Source organism: Phragmites australis, chromosome 1 (genome assembly GCF_958298935.1).
Source record: "Phragmites australis chromosome 1, lpPhrAust1.1, whole genome shotgun sequence".
NCBI lineage: Eukaryota > Viridiplantae > Streptophyta > Magnoliopsida > Poales > Poaceae > Phragmites > Phragmites australis.
The window spans coordinates 35,018,183-35,034,783 of record NC_084921.1 but is presented as its reverse complement, the minus strand read 5'-3'; the positions used below and the strand labels follow the sequence as shown (position 1 = coordinate 35,034,783).

General features: G+C 50.2%; 2 protein-coding genes across 2 annotated transcripts; both read right to left on the bottom strand.

Annotated features, from left to right (window-relative positions):
- Positions 1 to 504: 504 nt before the first annotated feature.
- LOC133884368 (UDP-glycosyltransferase 73B4-like) lies at positions 505 to 819 on the bottom strand. The gene has a single exon (XM_062323751.1). It carries the CDS (start codon positions 817 to 819, stop codon positions 505 to 507), a length of 315 nt encoding a protein of 104 aa, XP_062179735.1.
- Positions 820 to 2,078: 1,259 nt separating this feature from the next.
- Positions 2,079 to 4,205, bottom strand: LOC133916575 (scopoletin glucosyltransferase-like). Its single transcript, XM_062360312.1, has one exon. It carries the CDS (start codon positions 4,053 to 4,055, stop codon positions 2,589 to 2,591), a length of 1,467 nt encoding a protein of 488 aa, XP_062216296.1. The 5' UTR covers positions 4,056 to 4,205; the 3' UTR covers positions 2,079 to 2,588.
- Positions 4,206 to 16,601: the final 12,396 nt, after the last annotated feature.

Sequence of the window (16,601 nt, the reverse complement as noted above, 5' to 3'; positions counted from 1 at the left end):
TGGCAACACAAAGGGTGGAGGAAGTAGCGGGGCTCAATCTGATGGTTCGCGAAGGGCAGGGACGCGGGGCTGGAATTCACGAAGAGAAGATGCTGGAATTCTCAGGACTTCATGAGTCACAGGAGCTGGCGCCGGGACTGGGACCCACCTATCATACGCGGGCTACAAGAAACTACAGGGCTCGACCCTAGAAGTGCGTCGAGGTCTGGCCGCTTAGTATATAGTATATATAGATATGCCTCCAAAGGTATTACTATTACACTTCGACACTGAGCTTTCTAGTAGTTCTGAGTTCTGATTACTGAACTCTGAAGTACCAGAACCTAAGAAGTCACAAGCGCAGAGTTTAACCTCGCCAAATAGTACAAAACTGAAAAAAAAAGCGAGATCATGCATCACAAAAAACCATCTAGTACTCGAACGAAGGTATAGCTGGTTTCATATCACTTTTCAAACAACAATTCACGTTGACGCATACCACTGGAGCATAGTTAGCGACTAAGTTTAGAGTTCGAAGCTTCCACTTTGAACGTGCTTCCGCCAAACAGGCAAAACGTCGACGCCCGGGGGGAACCCGACGTCGGGAAAGGGTAAGACGGCGATGTCGATGGCCGGGGCATCGGTGTCGCGGAAACCGTCGTTGGCACGGTCGACCGCCGAGCGGATCACGGCGGCGTTCAAGGGGGTGGTGAGGATGGTGCACTTGACGCCGCGGGCGGCGAAGAGTGCGGCCATGTCGGCGATCGGGATGAGGTGTCCGGGTGTGAGGAACGGGAAGAAGAGGATGTGCAGCGACTGCTGCTCATCTTTGACGGCCATGGCTGTGTACCGGCGCCGGTGTTCTTGGGAACACAAGTCGGGAGGACAGAGGTGGACGCGCGCAGCACTCTTTCTCTATGGATTTTCGACGAAGGGAGTAGAAAGCAGAGTAGTAAGGAAGCTAGAAACTTTCAGCAGAGGAGATCCGTGTATTTATAGGGTCTTTTCAGATCGGGCTCCGGTTTTCTACTTCCTGATGGAATCATCGAGGAAGAACAGTAGTAGTCGATTCTTTCTTGGTGATCACCATCCAATTACGTGTGGTGTCCTCCAAGTTTTGTTTCACATGCAAGAGTTTGAACAAAAATTATGCTTTTCATTTCAAAAGTCGTCACTTTTTTGGTACCAAGCGGTCGATTTTTTTTTTCTATTTTTCTATTTTAAATATTTTTTAAAATACATCCACCTGTTGTTACGCATGTCCATGCTGGCACATCACGTCAGTCATCCCCTGAACCGGCAACAAGTAAATATATTTTCAGAATTGATTGTTTTTGAAATATTAAACGGGCAACGCACATTGAACTGTTAGAAATACTCAAATTTCTGTGCATATGGCTAATAGAGTGCGGGCTTGTCTGTATATAATTGTATACAAACGAATGAATGAATCACACAAGGACATATCACAATGAGAAAACTTGTATTCTTTATTAATTCTCATGAATTTATAAGTCTCCTCTTTTACAAATACCCATGTATAGCGTCTTAATACACAGATGGTTGCATAGTTTTTAAGTCCTAAAGCCTTATAAAAATCTAGTTAATACCCTATCTTTTGTTTAATGTATCAACTTGTAATATTTTGAACCCTATTTTAATCATGATACTGTGATATTCATGTTGGTAAAGGCATGTGTGAGTAATAGCTTTTTTTGGAATTAGCAGAGCACACATACCGAAACTGCCAGAATTAGATTCAATTTAACCATTAGAGGTTGCGATGGTTGTGATGAGATGCGTGTTAGCACGTGACGCGTCGAGAGACAGACGTGTGTCTACCTCTTATCTTGTTAAATAACCATCCTAATGATTAATTTGAATACAATTTAAATTAGTCTTGACAAAATATAATCGTAATATGCTAAAATTTCTTTTAAAACTCAGTGAGAAAAATTAATCACGAGAGAGTGCTGCGAATTGATTAATTGTTAATAGCCATTAGCAGTTACTATTGCCCATTAAAGGAGGGATGCCTCCCCCCCCCCCCCCCCCAACGGCAACTGCCATCCATTTAAAATGTATAAATGTACAATCAATTGAAGCAATGAAACTGATCGATTCATTCGATTCTATCAACTCCAATGTGTTCCAATTGTTATACAATATTTTTTTCCAGAGAAAATTAATTGTACATTTATACATTGTGAATGGATGGCAGTTGCCCTTGGAAAGACACCCGTACCTGAATGGGCAACGTAACTGCTAATAGCGGTTAACAATTGATCAATTCGCAACACCGATATCAGAGAGTGAAGTTGTTGAGCCCGCATGCATTTGTTAATTAAACATGTTCAGTTGTTTTCTCAACATATATAGCAGTACAAGACTTTTCATTATGTACGCCCACAGCATTTGTTAATTAAACATGTTCAGTTGTTTTCTGGGTGGATGCTTATTAATAGGATCTACTCTTATTTTAAACTCACTCATGTACGAGACTTTTCATTATGTGCCATTTGTTGGCACTTTTTTTTTTAAGCCGGAGGCTCCAATATTCTAATAATAAATTGTTTAGAGTTCGACCAAACAAGCAACCTGACGTGTTCTCAGACATCGACGGAAGCCCGCCGAGCCATCAACTCGTCCATCAGCCGTCCAACATCATCGTACGACGATCCGCCCTTTTCCACCGCGCTCCTGGCCTTCTCCCCGAGCTCTTTGGCACTGTTCCGTATCGCTTCCCCCTCCTCGCTGTCGCCCATCACCCTCCCGATGGCTTCCGCGACCACCTCGCCGCCGATCACGCGGCGCGCCTCCAGCTTCGACGCGTAGTCCGTGGATCCGACGCCGACACCGACCTTGAGCAGCTCCACGACGAGCTTCTCGTTGTAGAATTGGTCAGCGTATCGCGGCCACGTCACCATCGGCACGCCGGTGCTCACGGCCTCCAGCGTCGAGTTCCACCCGCAGTGCGTCAGGAAGCCGCCCACGGCCAGGTGGTTCAGGATCAGCATCTGCGGCGCCCAGCCCCGGATGATGAGGCCCCGCTCGCCGCGCGCCATCAGCTCCGCGAAGCCCTCGGGCATCCACTCTGATTCGTCGGTGTCCGCGCCGTTGATGACCCAGACGAAGTTCTTGCCGGACAGGTCCAGGCCGCGGGCGAGCTCTCGCAGCTCCGCCGGCGAGAAATGAGACAGCGTGCCGAAGGAGACGTACACCACCGAGCCGGCCGGCTTCGCGTCGAGCCACCGCAGGCAGCCGTCCGCGTCCGGCGAGAGCCCGTTGGCGCCCCTCGTCGCCACGTCCTTGCTGGCGAGAGCGACCGGCCCGACGAGCCACGCGCGGCGGCCGAGCGTCGTGGTGTAGTGCTGGAAGTAATCCGGCTCCAGCTCGTGGAAGCTGTTGAACAGCTCGCCGTAGCTCTTCTGGTCCGCGGCGTTCACGCTCTTGTAGAAGGCCCAGTGCTCCGGCCGCTTCCTGGGGTCTATCATTTGGCTGCGCCTCAGTTCGACGCGGTGCGGCAGCTCAGGAAGAAGCACGAGGGCGTCGGGGTCGTCGGGGGCGGCCTCGACCGGGTTGTTGCGCAGCATGCTGTCGCTGCAAGCCCGCGCGAACATGCTGCTGCCGAGGAACGCCAGCCGCGGGACGCCGTGCTCCCCAGCGGCGTCCACGGACCAGGTGAAGAAGCTGTCAGCCACGACGGCGTCGGGGCTGTTCTCCGCCAAGAACCGGTCGAAGGGCTCGCGGAGCAGCTGGATCGCGTGGAAGAACTTGTCTCGGTCGGCCTCCGAGTTAAGGGCCGGGCCGCTCTCGACGCCCGGGGGGAGCCCGACGTCGGGGAAGGGCACGACGGCGATGTCGATGGCCGGGACGTCGGTGCCAAGGAAACCGTCGTTGGCACGGTCGACAACCGAGCGAATCACGGCGGCGTTCACAGGGGTGGTGAGGATGGTACACTTAACCCCGCGGGCGGCGAAGAGCGCGGCCATGTCGGCGACCGGGATGAGGTGCCCGGGCGCGAGGAACGGGAAGAAGAGGATGTGCAGCGACTGCTGCTCATCTTTGACGGCCATGGCTGTGTACCGGCGCCGGTGTTCTTGGGAACACAAGTCGGGAGGACAGAGGTAGACGCGCGCACCACTCTTTCTCTATGGATTTTCGACGAAGGGACTAGAAAGCAGAGTAGTAAGGAAGCTGGAAACTTTTACCAGAAGAGATCCGTTTATTTGTATGGTCTGAAATGATTGGGCTCCTATTTTCTACTTTCTATTTTCTATTAGTAGTCTATTCTGACTTGATCTTCATCCCTCCAATTATCCAAATTACTTGTGGCGTCCTCCAAGTTTTGCTTCACATGCGAGTAGATACTAAAATATGTTACCATTGGTAGCTTTAGCTCTAAAAAATTTTAGAGCTGATATTCTTAGTTCTGGAAATTTTTATAATTGAAGCTATGGATATATTAAGGATATTTGGGTAAATCTTTTTGTTTCTATTTTAAATTAAAAATAGTGATTAAAACCATTTTATTATAGCTCTAATATTAAAATCTGAAGTAAAGTTAGAAACAAGCTCTGTCAAAAACGGGGTATAATATGATGTTGAATTTGCCTCCAAGAACAGAATGCTTCAGATAAGAAAGATCGACTCCTATACTTGCCCAAAGGAGCAATAATAGAAAATACTCTGTTTGGTGTCTAATGTGACCGCGATCCTCAAACATGGCCGTCTAGCTCGTCATCGCTTACGTAAACGTGACCTCGAATGTTTCCACTTCCCAGCGAGTCGTCTGCAATTTGCTGCAACGGATAACCAAGCTAACTAAGCGTGAACCCCTTATTTACTTCAAGTATTTAAATTGTAACTCTGCAAAAGTTTGTCACTTTTTTGGGGTCCAAGCGCTCAATTTTTTTTTTCTATTTTTCCATTTTTAAATAAAAAAATATAAACACATGTTTTAAAATATTGGGCGATAGGTTACCATGCCTATACACGTTGGCATACCACGTGCATTTGTCACCCATCCAACAGGTTGTAGGTATATGTCGCTCTCTGAACGAGCAACAGGTAGATATATTTTTAGAATTGACTATTTTTGAAATATTGTACGGGCAACACTCATAGAACTGTTGGTTGGAGCCTATGTCACGATACCAACAGAGTAATGAAGTCAGGATAATAAAAAGGATCTAGGGTAGTAACATAATAGAATAGCATGTCCATAATATATGATATACGCAATGTAGTTCATAAACTAGTCCCTAAATGCGTCCCCACTTGGGGATGACCCCTATCCTCAAAAGGTCGCGGCACCCTACAGCCCTGTGCTCTAACGTGATCCACTGAGTATGTGAGCGGGTCGGGCGGGATGGCTGTCCATGCAGGCCGGTCGGCAGGAGCTGGCGTCGCGTAGTCCTCCAGAGTCAGCTGCGTGCCTACGGGAGGAGCACCGCCAAGCTGGGAGGGCCCGATCTCATCATGCGTACCACCCGAGCCAAGAAAGGTGTCAAAGCTAGCCGAGGTGTCCACTGTGCTCTCCCTAACGACCCGCTTTAGGTACTCCGTCAACGGCATGATGTCATCGTAATCTGTGAATTCCACTAGTGGTTTACAGAGCAAAACAAGTTAGCACGAATGCAAAAGTAATAAAGATTATTGTAGTTGAGGATTAGTCCCTGACAATATATCCGGGGTATGCCGGACGATGAGTGCATTATCAGCGTTTTCGGTGGTTGTTGGTGAGTATGCATGTGTCGAAGAAACTCAAGAACACCAAGGTTTATCCAAGTTTAAGTCTCCCTCGGGATAGTTCTACGTCCTATATATTTTCTTATGAGTTGGATGATCAACTTTTTTTCTTTATAGGCTCCATCCTCCCCCTTTATATAGTAGGAGGCGAAGTATACATACAAGCAGACTATGCCAAAATACGAAGATTCTCCTATACCTGATAAACTACTCCTAGGTCATCATTACAGGTGGTGGGCACGCCCGACCCGGCCTGGTAGTCCTGCACGCCCTGTCCCATCCGCCAACCACCGTCACACTTGCTGTGCTCTTGTCATGCCCACCTGCCAGGTTGTCCCATAGCATTAAATGCTATAGGACGGGTCACACTGTATCTACGACAACCCATGACTTCGCTGGCCAAAAGGGTGCCTGAGGAAAGAAAACGCATGATTGGATGTTATTAAATGCGATTAGATGGGTTAGGTGAGTACTTGTCCCGCGACCAGCAAGGGCTGGTCACGGGATTTCCATCCACGACCAGGGGACTGGTCGCGCGAGCCCCGTCTGGTCGCGCGAGCCCCGTCTGGTCGCGCAGGGGTCATGATTTTGAAAATATGAACTGTTAGTTGGCATCTGCCGGCCTGGGCCCTCTTGACGGCGGACCCCCTTATTCTTTACATCGACAATAGCCCCAAGCACCACTGCAGATGGGGTGGGCTGAGTGGTTCACTGTATGGTTCTAAGGTCATTGGACACCATTTGGTTGCGGTCAGGCCTAGTCGAATCACTTGAGCCCCGTGTGAACATAAGTTTGCCCAGGGAGCGGTCATCGATGCGGCCAACTTTTGTGGTTGATTCAAGAAACCCCATCCCGAGCGGAGATTTAAACGTTCGGAGAGAGAGGGAAAACGTGGGGGAGAGAAAAAATGTTAGTGGGAGAGGATCGTGGGAGAGAGAAACATTAATTGCCACCGGATCCGAGGAAATTTTGGTTCCCCAGGCCCATCCTTTCGAATTTCATGGCAACTGGACTTTGCAGCGGTTGGGATATCGCGCCAGCCCGATAAATTAGAAAGCCCAAGGTTCCCCATCCTTTTGACACCTCCCATAGCCTCCAAGCCTTTTGCGCTCAGAGCCCTTCTTCTCTATCCCCGTTCTTACACCCACTAGGGCGCCGTGCACCGGCAATGAGCCATATTTCCCCAAGTCCATGTGCAATGCGGTGAGGCTATAGCAGATGCGCGATGCCAGCCTGCTTCCTCGCCCCTTTTCTTCTGGATACCGCTCCGGGGAGAGCGTGCATGCTCCTCGCCAGGGGGATGTCGTCATGTTTATTTCCTTCTTCTTGGTCAGCCTCGTGCCAATTTTCTCCGAGTTCTTCACCACCATCATTACCTTATACGACATCCACCACCTCCATCTTCCCCAATTCCATTATCATGCTAAGCATCTTTTCTCACATGTGCGAGAATTTCATTGGGGTTGAGCCATGTCTCGATCGCTTTCGGTTTTTCTACTCAGCCTAGTCTGTGATTGGAGCTCCCACCGGGAGCTGCAAGTTCCGTCTTCGTGATGGTATCATGGATTCCTACCCTGAGATGGGCCTCAAATCATCGAGGATGGGTTTGAGGGAGGACAATTCTACTTATCGGTAGACAATGCCTTGGACAACCTGCGTGTGCCGAGCGCACCGATGCTGGTCACCGGGAGCGCCCCAAAGACAACTCCGAAGCTGCTAACCCTCGCCACTCAGATCAAGCGGCTTGGGGAAGCCAGGCTGACAGGATCGGATGTCATCTGTGATTTCATCAAGCACCAGTTGTGCCCCTTGCGGAGGAGGGTTCATCTGACATTCTTGTACACTGGGAGTGATGACAACACCCGGGAGAGCTCCATGGGTAACATCGCAACCGTTTCTTGTGTGGTTTCTCTCTCATTTTTTTTCTAGGCTCATGACCCTTTATGTACTCCTACTATCTAGATCTCACTGATGAGGCCATCGATTCGTAGGTCCAAATCCTAATGTCGGCTGCCCCGAGAAAAGATGGCCCTCTGGACGACGCTCCTCCGCTATGTGACCTTCCTTTGTCAGAGAGGGTTTGGCTCAGACTGGTAAGTTCGGCCTCTCCCTAGAATCATCGCCCTAAATCCTGGGAAAGGGATTTGTGACTTGGGCTGCTGCAGGTTCTTTCTGAGGTCGATGTCCTGCATCCGATAGTAGTTGAGATCATGGAGGTTGTTTGAGACATCAATCCGGTCACCCAAACGACCACCCCGTCACCCAGCACCACCCCGGCGGGTCGCTAGACTGCTCGAAGCTAGCCAATGACTATGGGCAGCGAATCTACGAGCAGTGCCAGATGTCAGAGGATTGACCAACCCTGCCCCGACCAGACTCCCTCTGACCAGGCCAGCACTGACCAAACTCGCTCTAACTAGGCCGGCACTGACCAGACATGCTCCAAAGAGGCCGGGGTGATCAGGCTTCTGCTGGCCAAGGCCCTACGCCAGCGGGGAAGAGATCGACGGAGGACTTAGCTTCTGTGGAAGCATCCAAACAGCCCGTGGGACACCGGTCACCGACGGTTTCATGAGGACGAGGCTCGTGCTTACCCCTCCGCCCATGCGGTAAGTTTCCTGGTTAGGTGTAGATGCTTTGTAAGTTTTCTTTCTTTCTTGACTCCGTAGTCTGTTATCGCTACAGGTCCTCGACCCCACCATAGGCCTTGGTTACAACTCGGTCGGTGCCTCAACAAGATGCTCCAGCCCCCAGCCTCTAATGGCTCCGACGCCGAGAGCACTGGCCATGACCTCTGCGTCAGTGGAGCTAGTCGTAGAGCCCACTCCAGGCTCCAACCTACTTTACTTAGTCACCAGCTTCCCGATTCTATACAATGATTGATCGCCGAGAAGGAGGTGGCGGACAGCAGGTGCGCCAAGTTGAAGAGGCTGGTGGCCGAAGAGAAGGAGCCAAGGCGCTTGCTTCAGTGGGAAAATGCCAAAATTCAACAGGAAAATGTTGCGCTCATTGCTGAACATTCTCAGCACAAGGAGGATGTGCGAAAGACGCGCGGTATTCTTGAGGAAGCCTTTGAGGTAACCCGGCGACCCCTGAGGAGCATCGGGCTGGACGCCGCCAACTCAAAGGATGACAGGGCTGCCCTAGGCTGGGCCTACGCCATCCACATCCTAACGAAGAGGTTTGCCTAGCTCCCAGACGTCCTGGCGGCGAGGACCTCGGAGAACATGGTGACGACAGTGAAAGCCACGGTGGCGTACGTTCTCAAGTTCTACCACTGTCATGACCCCACTTTCAGACTTGCGGCCGTCCGGGAGGGGGTCATGACCTCTGGTCCTGCAGCCATGGAGAAGCTGGAGGCGGAGTCTCAAGGGTCGATGGATTTTCGTGGGGCTATCTTCTGGGTGGAGACCATCGAGGAGGCCATAGAAGAAGAGTAAACCTTGAACTATAATTTAGGCTTGTATTATGCATGAATGAAGCTTTTAATTTCTTTGATAAGCTTGTGTCGCTACTATAGTCATAGAGTCCTAGAATTGACCACCCCCCTGCTCGCTTCGAACCCCAAACCATGCCTGTTGATAACGCCGAAGACCAACGTAGCCTGGAAGTGGTGGCTGAGTGCGAGCTTATGTTTGCGGTCGAATGAGAGATCCTGCAAAGTGATCTTCGAGGTGCGTTGTCCCTACCACCCCTAAGCCATGTGTAGTTCCAGGCTAGCCAAGTGAGACTCGACTAGCTGACTCCTGCGTGGTTTGCAACCAGTTTCCATGACCAGCTTGTCGGGATTAGCTGTTGGCGGTGAAGAGAGACTTGGAGCGAGTGATGAGGGAGGACGACCAGTGGTGGGCTCGTTTCTATGATCATCTTAGTCGGGCATTCACCCCCTTCGACTCACTGCTCCGAGCTGCTGGCATTCAAATACGCCTCACTCCTAGATACACCATAGCTGGTCATGTCGATTGGTTCTTGGTGGCCTCTGAGGAGGCGGGTGCACTTGAGCAGAGGCTACACGGGAACATCAGTGAACACTTGTTTATGACCACACTTCATGGCACCTACCTTGCCTTTGCTTGTCAATGAGCACTTCCTCGACCTAGACCTTGCTCCGGCAATCTCCGATGGTTTCGTCAGCGTCCGGAAGATCACGGAGGAGCTTCATGACCTTACGAGGTCATTTCATTTTGCAGTTCAGTCTTTGCTTTGGTTCGTCCGGTTTGACCCGGAGAAGGGCATCTTTGGATCCTAGAGATACCGATTAAAAACCGTTAGAAACAGCCCTCGGACATTACTCGAGCGGATATTTTGTAAATACATGACCTGCTTTTATGTAAACTTTCTCTGTGTCCATGTGGTGAGTAGGTTCTTAGTGCACGTTACATTTATGGGGGATCAAAACTTTCTGTGTCGCTCGCTAGTTAGGTCTATGGCGCTTAGGATAACCCTTGGCACGACAAGCCCTTCGGTGGCGACCAGCGCTCGACTCGGGTTAGAGCTTGTGGCCTCGAGGTTGTTATCCCCCAGCCGCTCATATCCTTGAAACTGCGCGAGTGGCAACTTGAATCCCCACTCAAACTCTTTGATACTCACCATATGAGTGAACAGTCAAAGTAACTGGCAGCATGGAAAAACAGAAAAAAAAATAGGAAAAAAGTACTACATAATCTAACCTACTCTAGCTCCCGATCGTCTGGTTGATCAAAATCTGCCGACCAGGCGGTCAAGCCTTTGAATCAGAAAAACTTACAAGCCGGTGGGATACTGTTCCTTTTCGGGAAATCCTGCAAAACAAGGAGTCTGGTTTTTGAATTGGAAAACTTACAAGCCATGTTCCACGCTTGTCCGAAAGATCCTGCAAAATAGAGAAATAGGCTCATCTTCGAGTAACCCAACACATAGAACTTGTGCAACTGAGCTATATTCTAGGAGTTGTGCAATTTACGGTTGTCCTCCATGGCTAACTTGACCACACCAGGTCAGGTAACATTGACCATCTTGTAGGGCCCTTCCACTTGGGGGAGAGCTTATTCCGACCCGTCTTATTTTTATTTGCCTAAGGACGAGATCACCTACGACCAGTGTTTGCTCTCACACCTTGTGGTCGTGATAACATCTGAGGCTTTGCTGATATCAGGCTACTTGAATTACAGCACGATCACAGAACTCTTTGATCAGGTTTATGTCATCCTCTCATCGCGCCATTTGCTCATCATCCGACTAGCTGGTCACTCGGGGAGACTGAAGGGCGAGTTTCAACCGTGGACCTGTTAGGGGTCATTCGTAGCGACCAGAGTATTGTGGGGAGCTCGTCCACCCAGCGTCTTGAATAGCTCCTAAGCCAATCGTAGACATGGATTTTAATCCCTTGCAGTATCATCCCATTTGCCCTTTTGACCAGTCCGCTGCTTAGGGGGTGTGCCACCGACACATAGCAAACCTTGGTCCAGATCTCTTGCAGTACTCCCGAAAGGCACTACTGGTGAATTGAGTTCCGTTATCCATAATTATGTGGTTTGGACTGCCAAACCGCACTACCAACCCCCATATGAACTTAATTGCTACTGCAGCGGTGATTTTCCTGACGAGCTCAGCTTCGATCCACTTAGTGAATTTGTCGATTGCCACGAACATGAATTCAAAACCGCCTGGGCTTTAGGGAACTGTCCCACAATATCGAGCCCCCAGACAGCAAAAGGCCAAGAGAGTGGTATGGTTTGCAGTGCTTGAGCTAGTAGGTTGATATATCGGCATGGTACTAACATGAATCGCACTGTTTTACCAGCTCGCAAGCATCCTGGAGGACCGTGGGCTAATAGAATCCTTGTCGGAATGCTTTTTCGAGCAGGGTGCGGTATGAAGCGTGGCTACCACATATGCCTCTATGGATATCAGAGAGCAGTGTGCTCCCCTCTTCCTGAGTGATGCATTTCAGTAAAAGATCATTGTTCCCCTTGCGGTAAAGGCGTCCCTCTACTAGGGAGTATCTGCGGGCTTGTCGCGTGACCTTTTATGCTGACGTATCATCATTAGGGATTGCTTGATTCTGAAGGTAGTTCAAGATCTGATCCATCCAAGTCGTACCCAAATTGAGTAGAGCAACCACGTGATGGCCACCCAAGGTCGATGACATCAAAGGAGGTGTGCCTCTGGTGCCCCTTTCCACACGGAGCATCCCCTTAACCTTGGCCTGAGGCCGTGGTGGATGGTTATGTAAGTCTTTCTTCAAAGACTTCGAAACAGGTTTGCAAGAATAAGCTAGACAGACCAGCTCATCGGTTAGGAGGTTGTCCTTGCGAGGGACATGCTTGACCACCAAACTGATAAAGTGGCGCTTCAGCCTTCTCACTTCAGCGAGGTATGTCGCCATTGTTGGATTAGATGATGAAAACTCCTTTTGCACTTGGTTCATGACCATTAGCAAGTCTCGTATCGCTAGCAGTCGCTTTATCCCAAGTGCGGAGGTCACTCACATTCCAGACAAGAGGCTCTCATAGTCTGCAATATTGTTAGTGGCCGGAAAACATAATTGAATTACGTACTTGAGGTTGTCATCGGTCAGTGAAACCAAGACCACTCCAACCCTCGCTCCTTTTAGTGTGAATGATTCGTTGAAGTGCATGGTCCAGTGCTCATAAACCTCTGATCGCTGTTCCTGCTCGGGCTCAACGGACAACCACTCGACCATAAAATCAACCAACGTCTGGAACTTGATAGCCATTTAGGGAACAGACTGAATATCAAACTCATTGAGGTCTACTGCCTATTTTGTTATCCTTCCTGCCGCATCCCTGCTATGGAGTATTTCTCGAATGGGGAGCGATGAGATTACCTTAATTTTATGGTGCTGAAGGTAGTGTATGAGTTTGCGAGAGGCCATCAATATAGCATATAGCAGCTTCTGAGCCTATGGGTACCGAGCCTTCGCGTTGTGTAGGACCTCAGTGATGTGGTACACTAGTCGTTGAAGACCTTCTCGCTCAATGACCAGAACCACGCTCATGACATGGGGGTAGCTGCAACATATAGCAAAAGCTCATTGTCTGGTCAAGGAGTGGTTAGTACAGAAGGTGATGAGAGGTACCTTTTGAGATCTTGGAAATCAGCATCCCCCTCTGGCATCCACTGGAAGTGGTCATTTTTATCAGAAGTTTGAAGAGCGGCAACCCCTTCTCTCCTAGCCTCGAGATGAACCTACTCAAAGCTGCCACACATCCTGTTAGTTTCTGGATTTCCTTTAACCTAGTTGGCGATCTCAGCTAGTCGATGGTCTTGATCTTGTCGGGGTACTCTTCTATTCCTCGGCTAGGCACAAGAAAGCCGAGCAACTTCCCTTAGGATACTCCGAACGTGCATTTTTCTGGGTTCAGCCTCATGCGGTACTTTCGAAGGTTGTTGAACGTATCCCAGAGGTCCGCGATCAGGTCATCCTTGGTCCTACTCTTCACGACCACATCATCCACATATGCCTCAACGTTTCTACCGATCTATGGTCAAAGAATAAGCTAAATACACTGTTGGTAAGTGGCACCAGTGCTCTTCAAACCAAAAGATATTTTTACATAACAAAAGACCCCGAAGGGTGTTACAAAAGCAGTCTTCTCTTAATCTTCCATACACATGCTAATCTAATGGTACTCTGAGCGGGCATCTAAGAAGCTTAATGGATCACTACCGGTGGTCGAGTCAACGAAGCTGGTCGATTTTGGGGAGAGGAAAGAGATCTTTCGGGCATGCCTTGTTGAGGTCGGTGAAGTCGATGTACATCCTCCAATTGCCGCTGGGTTTACAGACCATGACTAGGTTAGCCAGCCACTATGGGTACTTCACCTCCCGGATGAAGCCTGCTTCTAGGAGCTTGTCGATCTCCTCATGAAGTGCTTCGTTACGGTCGGCCGTGAAACAACACACCTCTGCCTTACTGGTCGTGCGTCCGGTTGTACTGATAATTTGTGCATGATCACATCCCTAGGGACTCCAGGCATATCAGACGGACTCCTTGAAAAGATATCTGCATTCGTGCGGAGGAAAGTGATGAGCGTGAGTTCTTATTTGGGGTCCAGGCCAGCCCATATCTGGACTGTCCTAGATGGCTTAGAGTCATCTGGGCAAACTGCCTTGAGTCGATCGTCTAGACTGACGACGATATGGACCTTCATCGGGTGGCAACTGGGCCTTGTGTTCTCGGGCTATGACCCGAGAGTAAGCTCAACCATGTCAAGGCTCCTCTTATCGCACTGAAGAGCCATTTTTGCGTTGCCAAAAATGGTGATGGCCCCACCAGGCCAGGGATCTTGATTGCTTGGTAAGCATAGTGGGTGATGGCCATGAATTGGACCATCGTCGGTCGCCCCAGGATTGCCTTGCAAGCGGTCCTAAAGTCTACCACATCGAACAAGACCCTTTCGGTCCTAAAGTTACTAGGCGAGCCGAAGGTGATGAGTAGCTCAATTTGCCTAATGGCTTAGCCGAGGAGCCGAGGGTAATTCCAAAGAAGGGAGGGGACAATTTCAGCATGCTCATTGGAATTAACAGGGTGTCCAGCGCGTTAGCGGTGCGGAGGTTGATGGTACTCCCTCAATCGACCAGTATGCAACCTAGTCGGATGTTTTGTACTGTTGGGCTCGACCACGATAGGATAGCGGTCAGGGCGTCTGACACATGCTGGGTGGTCTGCCTGGTTGAAGGTAAGGGGCACCTCCGACTACTTTAGATACGGGCTCGGGCCTAGCATGGTCGCCCATACTTCATGGACTGCCGACTTGTATTCCCTGTTTGAGGAATACGTTGCGGGTCCCCTATATATGGTGGACCATGTGATCGGTCTGCTGGAAACCCAATGCCGACTGGTCAAGGTTGCCTCTATCCTCACCATCGTCATCGCACTTGGGTTTACGCTCCCCAAGCTCCTTTTCGATGATGCCCTGTATGACCTTGCATTCAGTCAGGTCATGGGCATCTATGCGGTGGATCGGGCAGTAGCCTTATCCCTTCTTCCTATCCTTTTTCTTGAAGCACCGGCGCGGTTGGCCGATATACTCAACCGCCTGACATTGGGTGGTCCTGGCTTGTGTTTTCCCTTCTTCTCTTTCCGGCCAACCCCTTTGAAAGAGGCAGGCTGGTTGGAGGTCAGCTATGACTTTAGGCCACTCTGGCACTCTCGAGCCTCAGCAGCCTATGCGCACTCATTTGCGAGCTCAAAGATCTCGGTGGTACTCCAGACTTTCTTGGTGGTTGACTTTTCGACCATCTTCTGGTATCTAACCCTCCTCCAGAATGCTATGACCATGGACTCACCCGTGATCCTTGGAATGATATTCCGGTGTTCGGTGAAACACCGGATGTAGCCTCGTAGCGACTAACCCTATCACTGCCTAACCTTGTATAGGTCATTCTCGACCCTTGGTTGGGTGTAGGTCCCTTAGAAGTTGACAATAAACTGGTCGCACAAGTCCTTCTAGGAGTGAACCGACCCGTGGGAGAGGTTGATAAGCTAGGACTGTGTTGATCTGGCCAAGGCGGTCGAGAAATAGTTGGTCACGACTTTCCCGTGGCCTCCTGTGACTTGCACCATGGTGGTGTAAATCTATAGGAACTCCTCGGGATTGGTCGAGCCATCATATTTTTTGGCTAGGACTGGCCAGAATTTGTCCGGTCAGTGCACCTCTCGCAACCAGGCGGACAAGGTGTTGCATCTCATCCTGTAACGGGGAGTCTCTCACTGATGGGCTGCGGTGCGTGCTTGGGGATAGAGACAACGGTCTTGCGATCCTGGTGATTGGGTGAAGGAGTTCAATGCCTCCTTGTGGTCAGGGGATGAGTTGTAGGGCTACTCGCCCTTTTCCTGCTCCCGTCGAGCACAATCTTCCTACTCCTGGCCAGCCCTCTGGCCCTAGATCACGCCATGGAGGTTACATTGGTGAAGAGAGTCACACAGGTTAGTGGGCCGACTGTCTTGATATGGTGTGGGTCTCCGAGTACTTTCTGCACGGAGGGAGCACACGATCTTTCCTATCGAGTGGCCTGCTGCGATTCTTAGCGGTCGTGACCCTCACCAGTTCTTATGACGAACGTGGTGTTTGTCATCAAGGTTTGGCATCAGGCAGTCTCTACCAATAGGGCGAGGTCGCGTAGCCATGGTTCTACTAGCGAACACTCCGGCACAACCACCGGCAGGTGGCTGAGAAACATTCGCATAGTCTGTAGATTTTGTGTGGGCGTCATAGCCTCATAGTCGAGCTACTGAACATGGAGCAGTGACATATCGTGAAGAGGGGGCCCCCAGCACTCGCATCGTGTGATGGTTTAGACAGCGACACCACTGAGGGTTGTGCCCTATGCGGGGGCTGTATCAGAGCCCCTCCTTGTTCGGTGCCAGGCCAGTTTCCCCTGAGCGCAAGGCCCGGGGCTCACTAATGATGCCTGGGACACGAAGGCCTCCACTGCCCCCTACTGCATGGTCTACCATGCATACTTCATGTTGAGTCTCGGAGCTTTCGGGCTCCAATTCGGTTTCCCAAACTTAGAGCACGCCGAACTCATCTGGGTCGTATGCCATGACGAATACCTTGCGGCGACCGGGATCCTTAGAACAAGACTCAGCGGTTGCCATAGATCCAGCCATGGTTAGCCCAATTGAGTTATCAACGCTTATCGAAATGTGAAAACACACCCCTACCTAGCGCGCCAACTATCGAGGATTAGTCCCTGACAATATATCCGAGGTATGTCGGACGATGGGTGCATGATCAGCGTTTCCAGTGGTTGTTGGTGAGTATTCGTGTGTGTGTCGAAGGAACTCAATAACACCAAGGTTTATCTAGGTTCAGGCCTCCCTCAGGATAATAGCCCTACGTGCTATGTATTTTCTTAT